This window comes from Canis lupus, chromosome 28, assembly GCF_011100685.1.
Source record: "Canis lupus familiaris isolate Mischka breed German Shepherd chromosome 28, alternate assembly UU_Cfam_GSD_1.0, whole genome shotgun sequence".
Lineage (NCBI taxonomy): Eukaryota > Metazoa > Chordata > Mammalia > Carnivora > Canidae > Canis > Canis lupus.
Window position 1 is genome coordinate 37275759 of NC_049249.1, and position 25747 is coordinate 37301505.

Here is a 25747-nt window from a genome sequence, read left to right on the forward strand (position 1 = left end):
TTCTTTACCTTGGTCTGCAGTTATTCAGCGTAGGATGCAGAACCTCCCCACCCCCCGGGAAAAGATATCCACAGAGACTCAAACCGAGGACAACTTACACCCAACATCAGCCCCCAGAGGAGAACCCCATCCGAGAGGGCCTATCATGACCACGGGACACCCAGCATCACCTGATGTGGCGGGGTCATCCTTCCTACTTCTTGTCCCTTTTCTTCAGCCTCTCTGTGGCTCCTGGGCAGGTCTCCCATGACTTCTATCTTTTCCACCACAACACTCAGCTTCTTCTTCACGGTCAGGGGCTGCTCCGGTGGGTCACATCCTTCTCTGGGAGCTGTCCTCCTCCTCTTCTGGGGTGGCTTCTCCTCTGCAGTGTCCTGGGCAGAAGTTGCAGAGCGCAGCCTCTTCATTCCTGTCTGACCTCCGTCCGTTCCTCGTTTCCTCTTGGAGGACAGGGAAACGCTGCCTTCACTTCCAGATTCTACAAGAGGGTCTCTCTGGCCCACCAGGTCATCCACGGCTTTTCCTCTGGGGGCCCTGACCCCTCTTTGCAAAACCTTCACAGGTTTCCCTCTGTCTGGAGTTTGCTTTGGAGTTTCCTGGATGCTACTCGCCTCATCTCCCAGTCCCTTGGTGTGACCTGGCATTTGGGAGGACTCTTTGGAACTGGCCAGTTCTTCCGGGGCTTGAGACTTTTCCTTAGGTGCTCTCGGTCGATTTTTCCTGAGCATTACATTTTCTGCAGGGGCCACTTTCTGCTTCGTGGTTTTATTCAACAGTTTGTTGTCTTCGTCACCACCTCCTGGTTCTGTGTGTGAGTGTGTGGCTCCCCGCCGCGTTCGGGTGGGCTTCCTGAGAGCTGACGGCTCTTCCTCTGGGTCTACTTTCTCGGGAGAGGTCTTGAGGCGCCTTCTCCTACCTGTTGGCTTGTTGACTGGTTCTGCTACTGGAGATTTGCAGGGTACACTGGTGGCTTTGCCATCAGCCATTGGGTCCTGGGTGTGCTCTGGGGTTTGGAAGAGCTCTCTGAGGCCAGCCAGGTCTTCTAAGGTCTGGACGTTTTTCTTGGGTGCTCTTGGTTGCCTCTTGCTTCCAGTTACATTTTCTGCAGAGTCCAGTTTCTGCTTTGGGATTGCCGTGGACAATTTGGTATCTTCATCACCACCTCCTGGTTGTGTGTGTGAGTGTGTGGCTCCCCGCCGCGTTCGGGTGGGCTTCCTGAGAGCTGATGGCTCTTCCTCTACATCTACTTTCTGGGGAAAGGTGTTGAGTTGCCTTCTTCTACCTGTTGGCTTGTTGACTGGTTCTGCTACTGGAGATTTGCAGGGTACACTGGTGGCTTTGCCATCAGCCATTGGGTCCTGGGTGTGCTCTGGGGTTTGGAGGAGCTCTCTGAGGCCAGCCAGGTCTTCTAAGGACTGGACATTTTTCTTGGGTGCTCTTGGCTGCCTCTTGCTTCCAGTTACATTTTCTGCAGAGTCCAGTTTCTGCTTTGGGATTGCCCTGGACAATTTGGTATCTTTGTCACCACATCCTGGTTGTGTGTGTGTGTGTGTGGCTCCCCGCCTCGTTCGGGTGGGCTTCCTGAGAGCTGATGGCTTTTCCTCTACATCCACTTTCTGGGGAAAGGTGTTGAGTTGCCTCCTTCTACCTGTTGGCTTGTTGACTGGTTCGGTTACTGGAGATTTGCAGGGCATTTTGGTGGTTTTGCCATCAGCCATTGGGTCCTGGGTGTGCTCTGGGGTTTGGAAGAGCTCTTTGAGACCAACCAGGTCTTCTAGAGAATGGGTCATTTTTTGGGGTGTTCCTGGCTGCTTCTTGCTTCCAGGTGCATTTTCTGCAAGGTTCAATTTTTGCTTTGGGGTTTTCTTGAACAATCTGATGTCTTTATCATCACCTCCTGGATCTTGCTCTGTGTGTGTGGCTTCCCCTGGCATTAGGATGGGCTTCCTGACAGGTGAGAGCTCTTTCTTTAAGTCCTCCTCCCCCAGAGGTATCTGGAGATATCTCTTCATGTGGGTTGGTGTGCTGCCTGTTTCTGCTGGTGGAGATTTGCAGGGCATTATTGTGGCTTTGACAATAGCTGTTGGTTCCTTGCTGAGCTCTGGAGTTTGGAAGAGCTCTTTAAAACCGACCATGTCTTCCAGGAATTGAGCCTTTCCTTCCTTGCTTCTAGTTACATTTTCTACAGGGTCTAGCTTCTTTGGAGTTTCCTTAGACAATTTAATGTCATCATCACCACCTTCTAGTTCTCTGCGTGAGTGTGTGCTTTCCCCCAGCATTTGGGTGGGCTTCCTGAGAGAAGAGGGCTTTTCCTCTAGGTCCACCTCCTGGACAGGGGTCTCGAGCTGCCTCCTTCTGATTGTTGGAGTGACTGAATCTGGTACTGGAGATCTGCAGGGTTCACGGGTGGTTTTGCCATCAGCCATTGGGTCTTGGCTGTGCTCTGGGGTTTGGAAGAGCTCTCTGAGGCCAGCCAGGTCTTCTAAGGACTGGGTGTTTTTCTTAGGTGTTCTTGACCTCTTCTTGCTTCCAGTTACATTCTCTGCAGAGTTCAGTTTCTGTTTTGGAGTTTGGTTAAATAATTCGCTGTCTTTATCATCACCTCCTGGTTTTCTGTGTGAGGGTGTACTTTCCCTTGGTGTTTGGGTGGACTTCCTGAGAGCTGAGGGCTCTTCTTCTAGGTCCAGTTCCTGGAGAGGGATCTCGAGCTGCCTCCTTCTACTTGTTGGTGTGTTGACTGGTTCTGCTAATGGAGATTTGCAGGGTACGCTGGTGGCTTTGCCATCAGTCATTGCTTTATCTGTTTGGTTTGGTGTTTGCAAGAGCTCTCCGAGGCCAGCCAGGTCTTCTAAGGACCGGATGCTTTTCTTAGGTGTTCTTGACCTCTTCTTGCTTCCAGTTACATTTTCTGCAGAGTCCAGTTTCTGCTTTGGAGTTTGGTTAAACAATTTGATGCCTTCATCATCACCTCCTGGTTCTCCGTATGAGTGTGTGCTTTCCCTCAGTGTTTGGGTGGGCTTCCTGAAAGCTGAGGGCTCTTCTTCTAGGTCCAATTTCTGGAGAGGGATCTCAAGCTGCCTCCTTCTACTTGTTGGTGTGTTGAATGGTTCAGCTAATGGAGATTTGCAGGGTATGTTGGTGGTTTTGCCATCAGTCATTGGGTCCTGGGTGTGCTCTGGGGTTTGGAAGAGCTCTCTGATGCCAGCCAGGTCTTCTAAGGACTGGATGTTTTTCTTAGGTGTTCTTGACCTCCTCTTGCTTCTAGTTACATTTTCTGCAGAGTACAGTTTCTGTTTTGGGGTATCCTTAAACCTTTTGATGAACTCATCATCACCTCCTGGTTCTTTATGTGAGTGTGTGTTTTTCCCCAGCGTTTGGGTGGGCTTCCTGAGAGCTGAGGGCTCTTCTTCTGGGTCTATTTTCTGGAGAGGGGTATTGATCTGCCTTCTTCTACTTGGTGTGTTGACTGGTTCTGCTAGTGGAGATTTGCAGGGTACGCTGGTGGCTTTGCCATCAGCCATTGCTTTATCTGTTTGGTTTGGTGTTTGCAAGAGCTCTCCGAGGCCAGCCAGGTCTTCTAAGGACCGGATGCTTTTCTTAGGTGTTCTTGACCTCTTCTTGCTTCCAGTTACATTTTCTGCAGAGTCCAGTTTCTGCTTTGGAGTTTGGTTAAACAATTTGATGCCTTCATCACCACCTCCTGGTTCTCCGTGTGAGTGTGTGCTTTCCCTCGGTGTTTGGGTGGGCTTCCTGAAAGCTGAGGGCTCTTCCTCTAGGCTTACTTTCTGGAGAGGGGTCTTGATCTGCCTCTTTCTGATTGTTGGTGTATTGACTGGATCTGCTAGTGGAGATTTGCAGGGTACTTTGGTGGTTTTGTCATCAGCCATTGGTTTATCTGTTTGGTTTGGTGTTTTAAAGAGCTCTCTGAAGCCAGCCAGGTCTTCTAAAGACTGGATGTTTTTCTTAGGTGTTCTTGACCTCCTCTTCCTCTTGCTTCCTGTTACATTTTCTGCAGAGTTCAGTTTCTGCTTTGGGGTATCCTTGAACCTTTTGATGCCTTCATCATCACCTCCTGGTTCTTTATGTGAGTGTGTGCTTTCCCCCAGCATTTGGGTGGGCTTCCTGAGAGCTGAGGGCTCTTCCTCTAAGCCTACTTTCTGGAGAGAGGTCTTGATCTGCCTCCTACTTGGTGTATTGACTGGATCTGCTAGTGGAGATCTGCAGGGAACTTTGGTGGTTTTGTCATCAGCCACTGGTTTATCTGTTTGGTTTGGTGTTTGCAAGAGCTCTCTGAGGCCAACCAGGTCTTCTAAGGACTGGGCAGTTTTCTTAGGTGTTCTTGACCTTCTCTTGCTTCCAGTTACAATTTCTGCAAAGTCCAGTTTCTGTTTTGGAGTTTGGTTAAATAATTTGATGTCTTCATCATCACCATCTCCTGGTTCTCTGTGTGAGTGTGTGCTTTCCCTCGGTGTTTGGGTGTGCTTCCTGAAAGCTGAGGGCTCTTCCTCTAGGCCTACTTTCTGGAGAGGGGTCTTGATTTGCCTCTTTCTGATTGTTGGTGTATTGACTGGATCTACTAGTGGAGATTTGCGGGGTACTTTGGTGGTTTTGTCATCAGCCATTGGTTTATCTGTTTGGTTTGGTGTTTTAAAGAGCTCTCCGAGGCCAGCCAGGTCTTCTAAGGACTGGATGCTTTTCTTAGGTGTTCTTGACCTCTTCTTGCTTCCAGTTACATTTTCTGCAGAGTCCAGTTTCTGCTTTGGGGTTTGGTTAAACAATTTGATGCCTTCATCATCACCTCCTGGTTCTCCGTGTGAGTGTGTGCTTTCCCTCAGTGTTTGGGTGGGCTTCCTGAGAGCTGAGGGCTCTTCCTCTGGGTCTACTTTCTGGAGAGGGGTCTTGATCTGCCTCCTTCCACTCGTTGGTGTGTTGACTGGCTCTGCTAGTGGAGATTTGCAGGGTACTTTGGTAGTTTTGTCATCAGCCATTGGGTACTGAGTGTGTTCTGGGGTTTGGAAGAGCTCTTTGAGACCAACCAGGTCTTCTGGAGAATGGACCATTTTCTTGGGTGTTCTTGACCTCTTCTTGCTTCCAGTTACATATTCTGCAGAGTCCAGTTTCTGCTTTGGAGTTTCCTTGAACAATTTGATGCCTTCATCACCATTTCCTGGTTCTCTGTGTGAAAGCATGATTTTCCTTGGTGTTTGGGTGGGCTTCCTGAGAGCTGAGGGCTCTTCTTCTAGGTCCACCTTCTGGAGAGGGGTCTCAAGCTGCCTCCTTCTACTTGTTGGTGTGTTGACTGGTTCTGCTAGTGGAGGTCTGCAGGGTACTTTGGTGGCTTTGCCATCAGCCATTGATTTATCTTTGTGGTTTGGCGTTTGGAAGAGCTCTCTGAGGTCAGCCAGGTCTTCTAAGGACTGGGCAGTTTTCTTAGGTGTTCTTGACCTCCTCTTGCTTCGAGTTACATCTTCTGCAGAGTCCAGTTTCCTCTTTGGAGTTTCCTTGAACAATTTGATGTCTTCATCACCACCTCCTGATTCTCTGTGTGTGTGTGTGCTTTCTCTTGGAGTTCGGGTGGGCTTCCTGAGAGCTGAGGGCTCTTCCTCTTGTTCCACTCTCTGGGGAGAGGTCTTGAGCTGTATGTTCATCCTGGTTGGCATGCCAGCTACTTCTGGTTTTGAGGATTTCTGGCACTTTTCTGCAGTTTTATTTCCCACATCCATTGGTTCTTGGGTGTGAGTGGGGGTTTGGAGACCATGGATGCCCCTCAAGTCTTTCTTGGGTTCTGGGTCCTCCCATCCTGTGAGGGTGGTCAAGTCTGCTACTGGTTCCCATTTTTGCTCTGAATGTCTTCTTGATCTCCTCACAGCTACCATCTTTGCAGAATTTTCTTCTGACTGGACAGCTTTCGTACACGCTTCAGAATAGCTCTCCCATTCCTCTGTCGCTCCCTCCAGGTTCCGCCCTCGCTGTGGAATTTTTGTCAGATGTCGTCCTGAAGTGCTCTCAGCAATGTCTGTTTCTGCTTCTCCGTCCTTGGGCCCTACACCTGGCATCCGTGTATTTCTGAGCTCCTCGGACCTTCGAAGCCTGTTTTCATTTGATGCCGACTTCCGAGGCTCTGCCCCTGATCCTGGAGTCTTCTCGATGTTTGTATTTACTCCAATAGCCTGTCGTCTGAGGGCAGGGCTTGCAGGACTTTGATTAGATGGCTCTTGTAATGCATTCTGACTCATGGAGAATACATTCTCTCCTACAGGAAACAGAAACACACATGAGAAATATATTCTGTTCCCTGTGTTGTGCCAATTTGGTATTTTACCTTTAGGAAACATTGCAGAAGAGCCAATAATTCAGCCTCCTACCCACCTGGCTAAGCATAGGAAGCTGGCTACTTATGTGGCCATAAGTCTGTCTTACATATGAACCACGCACTTAAGAAGAATGGTATCCGGTGACATACAGTGGGATCATATTGAGGTGGTGATTAGGATCTACAGGGATTAGATAAAAGAAAAAAAATTCCTTAAGAAGGGTCTTTTGAAGACTGCATCTCTGTGTCTCAGGCACCTGAACACGGACATTCTTTTCTTCAAACACGAGAAGCAAAGAGCTATTTCTCCTGCTGAACCACCATGATAACATGGCTTATCCTCAGTTTGCGTGGGGTCTATACCGCATAGAAAACACCTGCTTGTCGGCATAGGAGGCACTGTTAGTGTAGTAGGCGGTTTCCTCTATTACAGGTACAGGGTAACCAGTACTCAGTGAGAGGACAGTACTCAGTAGAGGACAAAAAGACAGACTCATTTCTCCCACCTCAGGCTCACACCAGGGCACAGACCATCCTGAAGATCAGAGGTGATAACTGCACAGTGCACACAGTATCTTTCTCTTTGGTTATGTACACTTATTTTGAGTTTGAGAAATTTATATAACCATGATAAAAGATCACTGTACCTCTCTGCAGGTCAACCCCTTTAAATAAAGAAGACAAAAGTGTACATAGGTAGTTTGCAATTATTACTCCATGGTATTAAAATTATTAACACAATTATTAGTTATATTAAATAAAATGTTATTATTACAATCATTCCTTTTTATGCCACTCGCTAAATAACAACATTAGTTCAACTGCTAGTAGGAAATTTCCCCAAACACAACAGAAGAGGGAAGCTACAAATGATTTCTTTTTGGGGGGGGGGGGCATCTAATGTAGAGCGATAATACAGCATCTGTTGTAAAACTAAAATAATAATAATACCATCTACAATTACTATTGAAAATATCAAAGCGCAAGGAAAAAAAAAAAAACAGTAAACCAACCCAAATCTTCTGAAGTGCACAGCAGAGGTTTTTCTCCTGAGTTAGGTACTTGAAACTCTTTTCCAAGGAGATCTTCTGAATTTGAAAAAGTTTTGGGACATAGGCTCATTGTTTGTAACTTCACTTTTGCTGGAGTCTTGAACATTTCAGTTAACCCTGTGAGATGAGAATAATGGAAAAATAATTAACATATTGCTCATATGTGCCAACAGTCCTCACATACACCGGAGGAAGCAGCAGAGAGTGAACAGGGAATCACTCCCCAGAATTCTTGGAAGACGGAGTCACATTATAAAAATGAACTCATTTGGGACACCTGGGTGGCTCAGTCGGTTAAGCATCTGCCTTTGGCTCAGGTCATGACTTCAGGGTCCTGGGATCCAGCCCCATGTCCGGCTTCCTGCTCAGAGAGGAGTTTGCTTTTCCCTCTGACCCCCATCTTGCTTGTGCTTTCTCTCAAATAAATAAATAAAATCTTAAAAAAAAAAAAAAAAGAACTCATTTTGTTGAAGAAGAGCAATGGGAAGTTGGAATTATATCTCCTCTTCTTTGCCTTTCTTCTTGGTGAGAAAATCTAATGAAGGAAGCTGACATCTCAATCCTGCATGGTTGCCCCGATCCTGAGCAGCAGCCGGGAGACAGAGACTGGCCCCCGGTGCTTCCCCTCCAGACATCCAGGAACCTGGCACCCTCATGCTGCCTTGGAAAGTCCTAGCTTATGTAGACCTGGGTATTATGCACAAATAAAACGTCCCAATTTTTTTAAAAAATGACTGTCCATTGGGCTGCCCATAATAGTATTGTCAAGTGATAATATCACCATCTTTTCATTTTAACACCCAAAAGTAATAATAACATAATCTCAGAAAAAAGAATCATACAGTACTTTAGCTGGAAGATCCATCTTTCTGAAACACTAAAATTATCCCACTTTTCTGACTTTTCTCATTTCGCCATCAATGGGTCAAAATGTTCTCAGTCTGGCATCTGTTTGCAAACTGTGTTTGGGAAGCCTATTTTGAAGGCCCTCATATCAGCCAGTTCACTTAAAAATCTCATCCCTCTGCCCCTATTCGGGCTTTCCTTAAAATACCCAGAATCCAGTCTTCTGTACAGATTGATGTTTTGTCATGAAAGTTATTCATAGCAAGGGGTGGAAAAGTTGTTTGGCTTCCTAAGAAGGTGGTCTTAAAGGAAGATTGAGGAAATCTACTATCCTGGGTACTGAGTATTTACATTTCTATTAATTTTACCTTAAAGATATTTTTTGAGAATTGGTTTTCAATGCTTCAGCACATAAGTATTAGTCATACTCACACGTGAACATAATTTACGAGGATACTCTTATGTGCACGTCTGCACACTGGGTGGCATAACCTGAAAATGTTTTTCTCATTGAGCATAATCTCAAAACTGGCTACAACTCTTCTACATGTTCGTGATTTTTTTTTTTTTAAAGCTAAATATGTTGATCAAACTGTGACTGTAATCACAGGGTACCTTATCTGGGTTATACATCTTAAAATGGGTTTCAGATGGGTTTTCCATCTTAAAATATGCCAGGAAGTAAAAACAAGATTCCATCTAATGGGAGGTGGACTCGGGTCTCACCTTCCTCCAAAAATGTTCAAGGCAGAAAGCAGTGGTCAAGCCATGTAGCATGGAATCCCAACCCTGGGCTCTTGCCTTGGTTCTATCCTAGAGCAACCATAAGGAAGTCACATCCCACTTTTACCGAGAATGGAAACACTGGCTCGATTGTTGATGCTTAAGGGAAACCTTCTTACAGGCCTTTGTTTCAAGATGCAGTTAAGCTTCATGGAAAGGAAGGAAATGGTGAAGCAGCAAAATATTGCTCAAACCAACTGCTCTAACTTTGGGACAATCGATTAGTAGAAATGCAGGGAAAGGGCAATTATAAGGGCAAGCCTGCTTTTTTCACCATAAAGCAGCTTCCAGTTCTCTCTAACCATGCTGCAATCCAAGGTAAAGATGTGCTTTTACCATTCATACCTGCTTCATGCAGGACTCATGATCCCTCGTTATCAGCGGACCCACTCTTCTTATCCAAATCAGCCTTCCCTTCCCTTCCTTGAACCATCACGACCCCAGGCAGCTGACTAGATTGTTAATCCTCCCGTCCCTCTCACAGTAGACCCAACCGTAGCACCCACCCACATCCTCACAGGTAGGAGGATCAGAGGGCTACGGTTTATATGACCCAAGGCTAGGTTTTTACCTGAAAGGTCTTCATTAAAGTCCATTTTTTTGCTGAATACAAAGTTGTTCAGCATTCTGTAGGGCCGAGTGGGCACATTTACTTTCTCAATGTGAGCTTTCCCTATTATTATGGTACAGGGAGAGTTGGCATGGCCTGTGCTAAATTGATTGTGAACGTTGCTAACAGGCTTCTAGAAAAAAAAATAGAACAAGATGAACAAAACGTCAAAGCATAAATCCACACTTCATGTAATCTTACAGGATAGTATGCGCTGAAAGAGTGATTCCTACCTTTGGTGTATTCATTCTTCTTTGCCTTTTGTTCAGCTGTCTTTGGGGGCCGTGTTTAACCACTTTAGCTTGTGTTTGTTTGGCACCGAGTTTTACTATGTCTGCCCACGATTTTGCCACTGTCAGAAGGAAAGCGTGTTGAAACGTTTCCATTTTTTTTAATAATAAATTTATTTTTTATTGGTGTTCAATTTGCCAACATACAGAATAATACCCAGTGCTCATCCCGTCAAGTGCCCCCCTCAGTGCCCATCACCCATTCACCCCCACCCCCCGCCCTCCTCCCCTTCCACCACCCCTAGTTCGTTTCCCAGAGTTAGGAGTCTTTATGTTCTGTCTCCCTTTCTGATATTTCCAAACCAGCATCCATGAGAACATTTACCTTAAGACCTAACCTGCTAACACAACACTCACCAATTAAATTGGCTTCCGAAGCACCACTCCTTCTTCTGGAATAAATCATCTGCAAGATTTCATGTTGGCTTCGATCAATGGAAGTTCTCTTTGAAGGCAAGTTGCCGCTCCTCTTCCCTCCCCTCTTGGGAATATCTGTGTGATGAGGAGATTTGCTGCCCCCGGGGACCGAGGCCGCCTTGCATGACCTACGGCGTGTGTCAGTAGCAACTGGAGAAGTTTGCATAGGATCACGAGCTGGAGATCCCTTACGCTGGGGTTGTGTGGTCACTTCCAGTTGGTTTTCTGAAGAATCTTCTTTTCCTGATGGTGGAGGGTATTCCTGACGGGATTTAAATGTTCATAAGAAAGCTTACCACCAACGGAACATCTCTGTGGTGAAAACTCTCCCCAATGAAGAAGTTTAGCTGTTTAAAGCACCAAAACGTTTCAACCACTGTCTGTCAAGTGTCAGGTAGAAATGGGAGTCTGTGCCCCCTGCTTTAAGAAAAAAAAGGATGGATAGAAAAAACAGCAAATAAATCTTAATTGGGGTAATTCAGAAAAAGTGGAAGGAATCTCCTAAGGAGTGACCAGTGAGCCTGCTCTCATCTGAATTGGCAAAGAGCACCATCTGTGGGTGTTTAACCCTGGTTGGTCTACACGGGAAGGAAGGCTGCTCATTTCTGGGAGCCAGCACGAAAAGATTTGGTATGAACAGAAATTAAAGACTGCCCAGGACCTCTGATGGGGATGAGCTGTGGGGCCATACCTCTCTAGAGACCTAAAGTCAAGAGGACAACACAGTCTAGGGTAGATGAATGAAAATTCTAAGTAGATGATGGTCAAAATCATTGTTGTGTTGCCATCCAAGACTTTCCTTTACACCTTATACACCTTATAATTCTAAAAGAAAAAAAAAAGCCTTATGGTTATGTGTCATGAGGTCTCCAGTTTCCTTGTAATTGCTAGTGTTTTTATTAAAGACTTTATTGATTTATTTAGAGAGAGAGAGCACGCAAGAGAGCACCAGAGGGAGGGAGGGGCAGAGGAAGAGGGAGAGTCTCAAGCAGACTCCCCAGCTGAGCGAGGAGCTGGGCACAGGGCTCGACATCATGACTTGAGCCAAAAATCAAGAGTCGGATGCCTAACTGACTGAGCCACCCAGGTGCCAGTGTAATTGCTAGTTTTTACTAAAACCCTTGAGGGGGATGCTTGGATGGCTCAGCAGTTGAGTGTCTGCTTGGCTCAGGGCATGATCCTGGGATCCGGGATCGAGTCCCACATCGGGCTCCTTGCACGGAGCCTGCTTCTCCTTCTGCCTGTGTCTCTGCCTCTCTCTGTGTGTGTCTCTCATGAATAAATAAATAAAATCTAAAAAATTAAAAAATTAAAAAAAATAAAACCCTCGAGGGATCACCTGTAAGCCTGGCTGGCCTTAGGAGGCCCCTGCAGAAGGCGGCCCTGAGGGCTCGCCCGTGCTCAGCCACCTTAGAATTGTGCTAAGGAGCCCCGTGAAGGAGCTCTCCTTGACACACATATATATTTTTTTTACCTTTTTATCAGAAAGAAAAAGGGTCTTCATAATAATTGTACCAGTAGGGGGCATTTGGAAAGGCTATGTCACAGGGATGAGTGAGAATGTTGGTTGCCCAACATACCTTGATGATTTTCTTCAGGACAGGTGGGGTGTGGCTTACAAGAGATCTTCTTGGTGTTTCTCCTCTCTTGAGAGGCGTGTTAGGAGGTAAGTTTTCATCAAATAACTCCGGTTTCAGACGACCACCAAAGGAGACCCGCCTTTTTTTCAGGGGTGTTCCCTCAATCTTATCTAAAGTAACGAATACAAAGGAGGAGAAGGAATGAAGGACATACGCTCAGGACTTGTTTCAGGTTGCTGTTAAAGACAAACCACCGGTGAAGTCCCCCAAAATCTAACACCACAGCATTTCACCCCTTTGTAATGCTGAGAATCCGGAGCTGCTTCAAGAGCTCAGAAGAGACCCAGGTACAAATTAACAAAAACATCAAGTCCCGGCTGGATAGGACAAAGATTTCCTATAAAAGGGTGAAAAACCCTATAAAGGGATTGGTCTGGACTGGTGGCTTCTACTTCTCAACAGAGATGGATGTTTCCACAGTGACCTGAGAGGGTTTTTTCAAAAGACTTGTGTGAACTCGGGCTCACCCAGACCTACCTAGTGAGAAGTCATGAACTTGAAAACCTCTCCAAGTGACTCAGAAAGGCGATTCATGGAGTCCACCACACATTCTTATGAGCCAGCCCTCGACATAAATCCCTGGTCTGAGGGATGCCCTTTCTGAGACTCGGGGACATGTGATGGATACGTGCGGGTCTGATTTCAGAGAGTCGCACACCTTGCACGTGCGCCCTCTGCCAAAGGGGCCCAGGCAGTAAGCCTGCTACTTCAGAACACCCACAGAGCCTCCCCCGCCGAAAAGCACGGGAGAGAGCCCAGGAGGTACCAAGCCTCCTCCAGAGGTCAGAGCTCTGTAACCCACTGTGTGACGTAAGGCTGTCAACTCCCTATTTGCAAGAGGGAAATGACAGGAACGTGCATCCTGTGGGCACCCCTGCTGCCTGCATAGACCATCAAGTGTGAATGCCTGATGCATGAACCCATGGGTATGGTCGGGAATTTATATGAAACACTGGACTATCCATGTGTAGATGCATGGGCTGCTAGTATATATGAAATCATATGTATATGAATATATATGTGTAATCCTCCTACGCTAGTAGGAGACCTTGAGAAATCCCGAGATACCCCATATTTTAACAGTTCCAAGGGATTTCCCTGGACTTCATTCAAAGGAGCAAACTCCTAGGATACAGGTGCTTATGGTTCAGAATTAAAACCTTTGTGAAAAGCAATTATGCTTATTAGGCTTATCTTCCTTCCTATCTTCCGATAGGTGGAGAGAGAATCCAACATGTCTTTGGATCCCCTTGAGATCCCCGGCTGTGTTCCTCCCGGACAACCCACACTTCCTCTGGAGCCCCTAGTTACGACTCTCCAGGACGAGCCCATCAGAGTAGATAGGCACATATGGCTGCCTCATGAGCGCACCTCCACATCTCACAGACTTTCCACCACAGTGAAGCCACTACCGAGCGAAGGAAGGCCTCATGAATTCATATCTAGATACGAGGTAGTAGTGAGCTTGTGGGGGAAAATGCAGTTAGGTAAACTTACTATTGGAGTCACCAAAGTTGCTGGTATCAACTGAACTATGACCAGGTAACCCAGAGCATGTGTGCCCAGCTGTGGCGCCCACTTTCTCAGGTTGGTGGACGGAAACTCCTTGAATCTTCCTTTCAACTTGAACGGGCAACGGAGCCAAAATAGTATGATTCTGAGTTTCTGTTTCTGCGGTAAGAATGTCCACACTGGGAGGAACACTCCTCCTCTTTTTGGAAAAGAGTTTTTCTGGTGTATCTTCAAAATTATCAGCATTTTCTACTTTAGCGGGTGTTTGATTTCTGGCTAAGAACATCCTCGGAGTCAACGTTTCGTTCTCTGTCCCGAAGCCTTCCCTCTGATCCAGATTCATGGATTCACTTCCACTGGTAATACTCATGTCTTCACTCCGACGTTTTCGGGAGGAACTGTGTGGGGAACGTTGGGCCAGGGTCTTGGCTCTTGTCATCTCCTTAGGAGGGATGCTGGGACTCATGGCCTCCTTGGGATTCTGAGCAGCGTCTTCATCGTTTCTCCTGTCTTCAGTCTGGCTAATTCCTTGTTTCCCCAAAGCAGAGTCTGCCTCGATTTGGGTGAATCGGCCCGATCTGGGTCTGGATTTAAGGGAGACCGGGACTTGTGTTCCGTCTTGTAAACCACCAGAACGTTCATTCTCCAGGGCACAATGACTCTGTGATCCTGATTTTTTACTGCTCTGCAGAACATTTCCTTTTTCTGATCTCACATCAAACTCTTCCTTCATTGACACATAAAGCTTCCTAAAGGGAGACTCATGGTTTTCACTATTCTCAAGACACCTTGTAGAGGGGAAAGACTTCAATTTTCTATTACAGCTCACTAAGGGTACGCTGGAATCTTCCTTATAATCCCTAGCTGTAGGATCTGTCACATTTCTGTAGTTCTCTCCAGGCGGTTCTGAGGAATGAACAACATCAAGAGTTTGGCTGGCAACATGATCTCCAGAGCCATCCAAGACTGTGCTGGCTGCTTTGCCATTCTTCACGTGCACCAGAGGACTTCCTGAAACATCTTCAGAGACTTTTGAACAGGCACTGGAATCTTGAACTTTCCCATCTTGGCAATGAGTTATGAAACAAGAAACAGAAAGTTCTTATTGAAAAGTTATGTACTTATTGAACAGAAAGTTCTTAGTCTCAATGATTAACATTGTGCAGTATTCAAATTTTAAAATCGTTTCAAAGTGACTTATAATCTAGCTTTTCACTGAGCCTACAAATTACTTAAGGCCCAAAATGTGTGACAAAAGCATTCTGATACTCGAATTATGATACAAACAAATAAGTCACATCAGCCTCCTATAACCAATACGAGGGATCACATGCTATTACTCCACGAAATTCAGCTGACTGCTGTGTTATTTATTTATATCTGGACACTCCGATAAACATGGTGCCCTCTACCTCACTTGAGGAAAAAGTTAACTCAGTGTCTGCCTATCTATTACGTTAAGTAACACAACTTCCTAACTTATATGAACCTTGATGTGGAATGTTTGTGTTCTTGTTGTCTCTTCCTTGCCCTGACACTACACGGAGATCTGATCTTGCAGGATCCAGAATAAAATAAAAAAAACTACTAACCAGGATCAGAAGAGAAGCTAGATCTGGAGACCCGAAGCAGAGATTCCTGTGAATTAACAAAATACAAACAGCGATTTAGGTGTTTTTTTTTTTTTTTTTCAAATACCAACAGTCATATTTATGAAAATATTCTTGCTATGGATGCTCTTCCTTGCCAGACTGCTCTTACAGGAATTTTAGAGACTTTGAGAAATGAGCCAAAGACATTCAGGGACAAGTGCTCACAAGACAAGTATTTCTTAGCTGATTTTAAAAACAAACTTGAAGCTCCAAGTTGTATAAATGGAACCTCAGTTGAGTTTTTCTAACTTCCTCAAACTTCTTTCTCATCGCCATATGAAAGAACAAAAGCTAAAATTAAACGTCACCTACACTGGGCATCTGTGAACTTTACAAGGGTGCAGAATTACTGACTTAAGATTTAGCCTTATCAGAAGAGGCTGCAGGACCTGTGAGTGAGCTGGGGCCCCCCCTTTGGCCTGTTTGCTCAGGCTGGCAGGTGCAGCCGATAGCCCGGATGTTCAGGCGAAAGTGAAACCAGCAGGCCACAGGCGCCGCACCCTCTGAGCACAGCAATCGGCTCCAATGTTCTGACCTGGCCTCCAACAGCTGTCTTCACAAATTGTCAGGAAATTTTTTAGGGAGCTAGGAACAACCACAGAATAACAGCGACATAAGGTATAAAATTTCAATGTTGCTTCAAAGAAGGAAAACTATCTCATCTGAATTATTATGGGGGAAAAAAAAATCACAAAATATATCCAAAAGCAAATAACTTCTTTCTTCAATCAATTTCAGATTTCTTGGAATCTAACACGTTTCTCAAACTCGCCAGGTGAGGGATCGGTTTCTAATTTCTAATGAGAAGTGGGCCAATTTTAGGACTAAACCACAAAAATGAATTAAAATGTAAAAAAATGTATGCAAAATATAATCATATAAGCTCATTTTTTGTAATGTCGTATTCCATAGACATAAAAAAATCACTGTCAAACACGTTCTAAGTATTCAGTTTCAATATTGACTTTATCACAATCCAGACAATCCTATCACAATAGGCCATTGAGACCACTTCTAACTTGAAGTCCAGCTTTTTGGTTGGTGCCCTAATACCTACCAACAAAGTAGGTAGAAAACCTCAAAAGGTAGCTTTTCCCCCAAAGCCGATGAGGGGCAAGGTCACCAAAAAGGCCATTCCTCTAGGGAGGAAGCAGCACCTTGCAGGAGCAGAGATCTCTAGTTGAAGGCCCTCCTGCTAATTTCAGGTGCAAGTACAATATGACTTTTTAAGCCAGTGAATTACGGCCTGGTCACAGGAGACCAGCTTGGGTAGCTCATAAAGGATAGAAATTCTCAGGACATGTCCTACTAAGTCTCCAAGGATAGGGACAGAATTGCATTCTGATAAGCCGCACTGTTCGGCTAGACATAGGTAATAAGATTCTCTTTTCACATGACACAGTGCGTAACACTCCCCCAGTGGCATGGGTTGTCTCTCCATCAAAATTAGAAAGCATGCCTGGTACTCACAGCTCTGATGTGATCATTTCAGATGCATTGAGATGGAGGAGTACAATAACCGGAAGATAACACGAGCCACTAATCTAGTTCCTAGATTTTTTTTTTTTCTTTAAGATTTCATTTATTTATTTGACAGAGAGAGAGAGAAAGAGCACATGCAGGGAGGGGCAGAGAGAGCGCAGCAGGCTCTCCACTGAGCAAGAAGCCTGACACGAGGGCTCAATCCCAGGACTCTGGGATCATGACCTGAGCCGAAGGCAGATGCTTCACCCAATGAGCCACCCAGGCGGCCTAGTTCTCAGATTTTAATTCTATGTGATGGGCTGTCCTAACTAAAGGTTTGCAAGAAAAGCAGATTGTGAGATACTCCAAAAGCTTTTGGACCAAAGTGTAAGACTCACTTAGTACTCTGTGAAAATAAAAAGCATAGTTGTAAATTATTCCACTATGTCTAAGTTCAACTTGTTTAAGACCTCAGGCACATGTCCCTCTCATAACTGGCAAGTCACCCTCCCCTGTGAGACACCATTCATCGACGTGCGTATAAATGATCTCACGCTGTCATGCAGAAGAATCAGAGCCCGAAGTTGGATAATACCCCCCATCACCTGTTTGCGTTTTCGTCCCAGGCATTCAGTTGACTTGCTTCCATTCTGATGAATTTCGTTTTCATACCTGAAGTGCACAGAAGGACAGATACATACTCAGATTCAAGATCTGTAACTCACGGTAAAGCCTCCTTATCTGATTAATGTCCAAGGAGCAAGGAACAAATTGCAGATTTTATTCAAGATCATAACCTTATTCACGGAAATAAATGTAGAGTGAGAAAAGATCTTACACCGAAAACTTTGATACGTTGCCTCAAATTTCTTTTGGAACGTTACTGTCGGAGGCTGGGACCCAGATTAATTTCTGAACACTGACCAGCTAGTTGTGTGATTTCAATAATACCTGCGTACCTCCTATGTGAGAACCTACTGAGTACGAGAGCCAACTAGATTTCCACCGATGTATATCCATGGAAATCATCTGAGGCCTTGGAAGGTCACCCAGGGAGCCCAGCGGCACCTGAGGTCTGAGGCACGTTGTGATGTCACCTACTGCAGGGTCACCGCAGAGCCACCATGTACCTTAGGGTCACGGTGACCTTCTGTTTCCTGCCTACTGCATCTGTATCTGAAGAATGACTGGCACATTCTTGACTATGTAGACAGATGTAGCAACATATCCACTCCTTCTACTGGGCCTGGCACAATTCAGAGAACAACCTTCTATGGGTATAGTGAACCTGGCCTCAGTGAGGTGATCCGAAACAGCTGGCTGTCTGGAATTAGTTCTCATGGTCACAGAGTTCATGGTTAAGTCCTTCTTCCTAAGACTCCTTCCCCACTCTTATGTTGGAGATATTGAATTATCTTAATTAATCTCAATCTGAACAGCATCTCATTTTGGGGAACACATTCTGATCTCCATTCCACATCAAATACTTCCTACCTAGAAGTCTGTTCGAGACGCATGCCCTTGAAAAATGAAGAAGGCAAATCCACAAAAGCACAGAGAAAGAAATGACCGATTGAACAAACAGAAAATATCTCTTTAATGCGACCGGAGGTAATGAGGTTGGCGCTCCATTTGGCAGCATGGATGACCAAAGGGACCTGACTGTGTGATGCCTACAAGAGACACAATGCACAATCGATGGCACCTACGGGATGAACGTGGTAGGACGGAGAGGACACGCCATGCAAACAGTAGCCAAAAAAGAGATGGAGGAGGGGTTACACTAACGTCAGACAAAATATATTTCAAGATAAAAACTGTTCACGGACACCAAGCATATTTTATGATGATAAAAAGATCAACCTATCCAGAAGATAAACCAATTGTAAAGTAACGTGGGTGGAATAGCTGGTTCCAAGAGACAATCTAAACCTTAAGGATTATGAAAAGTTGAAAACAACGTGCCAGAAAATATGATCGTATGCAATCACTGATAAAGAGCATTACTAAAGCTACAGAGCATCTCAGAAAGATAAGAGATAGAGCTTCATCCACCTGGAGAGAATTCTAAATTTCAACACACAGTCTAGCCTCAGCATATAGAGAGCAAAAACAGAAGAGCTTAAAAAAACAGAGGAAAAAAAAATCATCAATGTGTGATTTCGACCTACTGGCCTGAGTAAGAATCAAGGGGTAAATCACTGATTCCAGAGCTGGGGAGTTGAATCTAATGGACATATATGGATAGAACATAGCACCTGGGAGCTCATTCGTTTCAAACACACAGAAGAAATCAGCACAAAAGTCACAAAGTAAGCCCCTGGTCATCTGGTCGTAAAGCAAGCCCCTGACTCACTTCAAAAACTGGAAATTTCCTAAATGTCCGTCCAGAATGAAAAAAATTGTGTATAATTGTGTATGTAACTGTGACATTACTTCAATGAGATACTTATGATGCAGCAAGAAAGAACAAACTGGGACATCCACGGTCTGCATCTCACCAGAAGTCAGTTACAAGTATATTCTTCATTATTCCAAATTTATGGAGTTTTAACAAAGACAAACAAAACCATAGTGGTTAGAGATGCATGCTTAGGTAGCCAAATTCCAAAGACTTGATGTTATCAGAAAAGCCACTCAGGTGGTTTACTTGGTGAGGGAAGGAAGTAGTGATTAGGTGGGTGATGTGTACGGCTTGGGCGGTGTATTAGTTTGCTAGGGCTGCTGCAACAAGATGCCACACTGGTGGCTTCAACACGGAAATGTATTTTCTCACAGTTCTGGAGGCTGGAAGTCCGAGATCGAGGTGTTGGCGGGGCTCCTCCCTCCTGAGGCCGCTCTGCTGGGCTTGCTAGGGCCGCCCCTCCGAGCACCTGCTCCCTTTCTTCTGTGTCCTAATCTCTTCTTACAAGGACATCAGTCAGATTGGATTAGGGCCCACCCTAAGGCCTCGATTTGGCTTAATCACCTCTTTAAAGACCCCGTCTCCAAATACAGTCATATTCTGGGTGCTGGGGGTTAAGCTTTCAACGTAGGAAATGCGAAGGGACACAATTCAGTGCATAACAGATGATAATCACCACGGTGCTCACTCCACCATAAGCTGAGTGGACATCTGGTGTCTTTCCCCATGAGCCTCTTCTACTTTTTTTTTTTTTTAAAGATTTTATTTATTCATGAGAGACAAGAGAGAGAGGCAGAGACACAGGCAGAGGGAGAAGCGGGCTCTCTGCAGGGAGCCCAGGACCCTGGGATCATGCCCTGAGCCAAATGCAGACACTCTACCACTGAGCCACCCAGCTGTCCTGCCCTTTTAAAGATTTTATTTATTCAGTCTTCTACTTTAAAATGAAACCAAAACTGAAAAATTATATGGTTTCACAACACTTGCAACAAAATAAACCCCACGAGGATCTGGTCACCCCTCTTTGGCTCCGTTGGGGGCACTCAGATCCTCCAAGGGGATCACACGAGCCCCAGGTGTCATTCCTTCTATACCCAGGTGATTCCAGACTGAGAACCAGTGGGGAGGGGCGACCTCAAGCACTCTGACGTCATCAGCATGAGAGGCGGCCTCTAGCGCTCTGACATCATCAGCATCACAGAAAAATCCCAGAAGTCTAGTTTTGGAGCGTCAGAAGGTCTGCTTATGCCGAGAATGCCTAGTTTTTAGTTCTCACCCACCTGAAAGATCGATCAACAATAGTGATCACATCTCCGTGCTTTAGTTGCACAGGCTCATCAATAGCACAGCCGTTCACCTGCGTCGGATTGCTGGAACTGAAATTAAACAATACCGCCTACAGAGGAGAAGAAAGGGGAAAATAGGTAATTGATGAATGGGTAAGAAGTGAAATAAAAACTTAAAAAATAAATTGATTTCAAACCCCCACTTACCTCCTGCCCACTGATTTCAATTTTGCAATGCTGTTTTGACACGACAGGGAGCTGGATACGAATGTCACATTCAATACCCCTTCATCGAAAGAAATTAAGAGTTTTAGGGCACTTTAATTTTTTTTTTTTTTTTTTTTAGAAATTCCATGAATGCTTTGAAATAAAACAGCATTTGACTACATGGTTGATCGATTAATGAAACGACAGAAAGGGAAAATAACCTGGGTGATAAGAGGACCTGTGCATTTTGCCAACAATTTTGACAAGTATCATATAAGCGACCATTTTAAATCTTTAAAACTTTGGGTACTTGAAAATAATTACAATGGAAAATATTAGAATACAAAACTGGATTGCCTTTTTACAGAAATGCCTATGCTTATAAAACCCAAATCAGGGAGTACTTTATACCAGTTTGGAGAAATGAATGGATTGTCGATACTCTGTACTTTTTTCCCCTATAAAAAAAGGTTCATGTGTGTTCATTTGTAACGTTATGTACGTTTAAAGGTTTTTTTTTTTTAATTTTTATTTATTTATGATAGTCACAGAGAGAGAGAGAGAGAGAGAGAGAGAGAGGCAGAGACACAGGCAGAGGGAGAAGCAGGCTCCATGCACCGAGAGCCCGACGTGGGATTCGATCCCGGGTCTCCAGGATCGCGCCCTGGGCCAAAGGCAGGCGCCAAACCGCTGCGCCACCCAGGGATCCCTAAAGGTTTAATCATCACTACACATGCTGTATTTTATGCTAACACCTGTCTATGCAGCAGCCTCTTCACATACAAAGACAATTACATCAGCACCTGTATCGTGGTGTTGTTCAAACAGTGAATGAATTATACATGCCTGCCGTTCGCCTGGCACACAGTCAGTGCCATTTACTCATGAGCTTTTTGTTGTCTTAAAACTACACTGTATTAATGGATTAACAGATTCACAAATCTATCATTAAAAACACGAATGCAAGCTACGAATAAGCATTATTAGATTCAACTTGTTTTCCCACACAAACAACATCAGCAGGAAGCACCAGAAGGGAGAATTTTCAAACCCATGTGCAAAACTAATCAAAATGGTCCTTAGTTAAGTTTCCTTAGGTCTCTGGTGTTACCTTTACTGTAAGTCTAAACAGTTATATACTCTCCTCTCCGTTCTCAATATACTATTCTAGAGCTACAAATATCTCTTTCTAGAACATATATAAAAGATGCAGTGGCTTAAAATAATTGTAGAACTGGAGGGCTCCCAAGGGCTGATAGACTCGCTTTGTGTGAGTGTGAGTGTGTGGTAAGTTTCTTTCCCTACGTGTTGCACAGTGTTCCTAGCCTTAGTGGACAAACAGCTTTAGGGGTTGCAGCCTAGGGTGGCGAGTAGATGGAAAAGGACAAAGCAGTATATTGGTAGCTGCAGACAGAGCAGTGCTAGCTCTGTCTGTCCATAGAAATAGAGAAATGGGCTCAGCCACAGAGATTTAAACTATCTGGTTGTCCCACACATTAACACAAAGTGGGGTTCAGATACACACTTGTATTTTGTTTTATGGTCTCCCAGCCTTTCCAGCCTGGGCACTTTTGGACAAAACTTCATCCTCCTTTGAGGTTTCGTTGTCCAATCTTTATTTCTCTACTTGCCTCATTTCATCTCTGAGCTTTGCAGGTAGCCAGATGTGATTTAAAACTTCCATTCGAAGGGGTTTCCTGTCATGGAGTCATTGGTTTGCAGGAGTAAGTCATGCTCTTTCTCTAAAGGGGTGTGGGGGTGGTCATCCACAAGATTAGCTAAACTTAAGTTGTTAGAATAATTTCTTGATTGGAAATTTTAGCTTTGAGATTTGTTGCTCTAGTTCCTAAAAGAACTTGGAGATGCTCCTCATGTGTCCGGCTACCACTTTGACTCCTTGGAACCCACCCATTCTTTCACTTTAAGAAAAAACAGGTCATAGTTGCAGAGGTCTCTGTATTTTGTAGCCGCTTTTTTGTAAGAAGTACTTCTCCCAAATAAAACAATTAAAAAAAATTAAAAAGAATATCTCTTTCTACCATGTCCTGTGACCAAACACTCTTGAATGGGTTTTAAATGATAAAATTCTGCATAAAAAGATTTTTAATCACTGCTGTATAATAACCAGAATCACTGACACTTGACACCAAAATGTTTATTCTTTTTCCTTGGAAGAGAAAAGAAGCTATGGGAACTGAACGGCTCATTTAAACTAAAGAAGAGAATTTGATTTTTAGGCAACAGAATATTCCAGCAAGAGGGAGAGACTATTGCATTAGAACTGAGAATTTGTGTGGCTGTGAACTGCCAACTAGAACCCCTATGGACCCATGGTTCTTCACCTCAGCACTATTGACATTCTTTACAGTAGGAGCTGTTCTGTACATTGTAGGCTCCTTAGCAGCATCCCCGACCTCTATTCACTGATGCCAGTGGCGTAAGCTTCCCACATTGTGACATAGAAAAATGTCTCCAGACCTTGCCAGATGGCTCCTGCAGGGCAAAATAACCCTAGGCTGAGAACCACTGCTCCTCATGATGCCACATTCAACCCCAAGCATCTACTAGACACAGTCAACTACTGATCGCCTCTTACTGTCAGACCCGTACCAGGCACTGAGACATAATTATGAACCAGACAGTCCCTGTCCTTAGACAGCCCTGTAGTGGGGAGACACAACCAAAGACTCATCACCCTGCACAGTGTTAGGAAAGACAAGAGCAGTGTCCACCAAAGGCTTCTCTTTAGGCGCCCTCTAATTGGATATCTGAAAGTTGGAAAGGTCTCACTCACGTAGGAGGATAGAGAAAACGTTCCAGTCATAAGGTTTAAACTGGCTAAAAGCACCAAGATGAACAGAAGCTTGGAATGTCTGAGTTAAGGAAGGTAGAACATGGTAGAGATGGGAGGATGGGGTGTGGGTAGAAGGTGGTCCCACCTCACAGGGCTCCAGAGAGAGGGTGACTTATAATTTGTATGAGAAATCACATGTTAGAAACCGGGAGGAGGGTGCCTGTTATACAGGGACCCTGGTCATTTACCAACAGGCCGGCAAAAAGAAAGAAGGTCTCGAAAACACTCCAGCAGGACTTCTCCTATTTTCATTTTTCCAAAAACCCAACAAACGAAATACACAGCCTCCTTCCCTCGTTTGCTCAGCAGCGTCCCCCCACAGCCAAGGTGCACCAAGCTTGAAGGGGTTTCAGATGAACCCCATCTAAAGAATGCCTGAAGTGAATCAGGATTTGAGAATAATCTACATTTTTCTCCATTTAAAGATTTTATCAAATCAATTTTAAAATGTGTTTGATTAAAAAAAAAACACTTAACCATATACACATTGTTTTAAAAATTCTATTTCCTAATAAACAATTATGTTGATTAATAGATAAGAAAGTCCCCAGCAAATAGGACGACGCGGGGAACTGCCCCCAGGGCTCTTCCAGTCTGTTAATCTGTGATTAGGATATTAACGCCTTTTTTTTATAAATATTTTTCATATATATTTTTTTATTTTTTTGGATATTAACGTCTTTTATACTAAATGGTCCACCCCTATGTCGGGCTCACCTTCCAAACAAGCAGGTGCTGAGGCTCAGTGGGAAGTGAGGGCCATCGACCCCACTCCTTTTGATGGTAACCAGGCGTCCTGTAGGACCCATTTTCTAAACAAGATGTTGAGTATGATCCAAACAGGAAGGTCAGGCATCAAAAAGTTCGCTGAAGCAAACTTACTGCAGAAACATGCCACTGAATAAGACAAAAACAAAACACGCGCGCGGGTGGGGGGGGAGGGAGAGAGTCACTCTAAAAGCAAAGAGCTAGGAAGTCACTTGTAAGTCACCAAATGGGCTCGCTTGTGCCATTCGCCATGCTCCTGCCACCCTGACCCACACTCAACTTGACCCCTAGGGGAGCCCCAGCCGGGCCCCGGGCTGCACTCCAGGCGCCCACAACACCCAGTGCCCCCAAAGACCCGCGGCCAGGACCCAGCGCATCACCGTCGAGGCTCCCGGGAGCTCCCCTGCGGACCCCCTGGTCAGAGCCCCAGCCGCGCCGCCGCCACCGGTTCCCGTCGAGCAGGCGTCCCCACCGCCCCGGCCCCCGGGCGCGCCCGCCTCCCCCGCCCCCGAGGCGCCCCAGCATCGGCTCACCCAGCACCAGTCGCCCGCACCGCCACCAGCGGATCCGCCGCTCCGCGAGACGCAAACCCGAGTCCTCACCGGGGAAAGCCAGCTGCTCGTTCCCCTGCGTCCACCGCCCGCCCCCTGCTCCGGGGACGGGGACCGCCCGCGGCCACCTCCGCCGCAGCCCTCACTGCCCCCCGCCGTCGCCCTCGCCCTCGCCGGAGACCAGGTGGCCCGGCCCAGCTGCGTCCGGGAGGTGGCGGCGTTAGCAGGTCCGCTCGTAAACCCGCCGCCGCCGGCCCGCCGCCGCCGCAGCCGCCGCGCCCTCCCGATTCAAATGAAAACAACGATTCGAATTTGGCGCTAAGCGCTGTGATTGGGCGCGGCGGCGGGCGGCTGACCAATGGGCAGGTGCGGGGGCGTGGCGGGGCGTGGCGGGGGCGTGGCTAGAGCGGCGCGCGCGCGCTCCTGGAGCCCAGAGGGCGGGGGGGCTGCGAGTGCACCTGCGGGACCCGGGTCCTCCCCGGCCCGTGTCCTGGTCTCCCTGCCGCAAGCCCCTCCTGCCGCCTCCCGTTTAAGGACAAACACAGTTGTACACGGTGTGTTTGTTACTCGTTGCCGGAAGGTTTAAAAATTATATTGCCTCAAATATAACAATTATTGTAAGCAATTTCTTGCTGTGCATGTTATGGTTCCCTTTCAAAAAAAAAAACACACACACACACACACTAAAAAGATCATGACCTGCACATTGTTCTGAACTTTGCATTCTTTGCTTAATTAATCCTGTGGATATTAACTTCCAGCATAACCTTCCCTTTTACTTTCTTTTTGACGGCTGCAGAGCATTCGGCTTCAGAAACCATAATTTCAAAAAAAAAAAAAAAAAAAAGAAACCATAATTTCCTCAATCGCTATTATTGCTATGCGTTTAGGTTTAGGGTGTTTTCCTATTAGAAAAAAAAATAATCTCCAATTTAAAAAGCTTGTACATTACAAAATGGATGGTATCTAAAATAAGCACAGCATTATTTTCTAGGGCCACCTGCCCGGTTAGGGGTGCTCCTGTGGACAAACATGGTGTGAACTGAATAGAGCCAGGAGACCCGGATGCCCATCCTGAATGTCACCTCCCCTCCCACC

At 45.5% G+C, this 25747-nt stretch overlaps 1 protein-coding gene across 2 annotated transcripts in view; it reads right to left on the minus strand.

Annotated features, from left to right (window-relative positions):
• The window catches only part of MKI67 (marker of proliferation Ki-67), a 29209-nt gene extending 4342 nt beyond the window's left edge, over positions 1–24867 (minus strand). Inside the window, exons 1-14 of one of the 2 annotated variants that reach the window (XM_038579119.1) lie at positions 24632–24867; positions 24048–24227; positions 20477–20555; positions 20264–20379; positions 17185–17251; positions 15056–15101; positions 13449–14528; positions 11892–12061; positions 10252–10573; positions 9838–9956; positions 9566–9737; positions 7327–7482; positions 6370–6494; positions 6125–6253 (exon numbers count right to left, since the gene is read on the minus strand). In XM_038579119.1, the coding sequence (XP_038435047.1) occupies positions 6436–6494; positions 7327–7482; positions 9566–9737; positions 9838–9956; positions 10252–10573; positions 11892–12061; positions 13449–14528; positions 15056–15101; positions 17185–17251; positions 20264–20379; positions 20477–20555; positions 24048–24139 (2478 nt within the window). In that variant the 5' untranslated portion in view covers positions 24140–24227; positions 24632–24867 and the 3' untranslated portion in view covers positions 6125–6253; positions 6370–6435. Of the gene's footprint in view, positions 1–170; positions 6254–6369; positions 6495–7326; positions 7483–9565; positions 9738–9837; positions 9957–10251; positions 10574–11891; positions 12062–13448; positions 14529–15055; positions 15102–17184; positions 17252–20263; positions 20380–20476; positions 20556–24047; positions 24228–24631 lie in introns of those variants that run through there. The other variant, XM_038579118.1, reaches the window with a different exon arrangement.
• Positions 24868–25747: the final 880 nt, after the last annotated feature.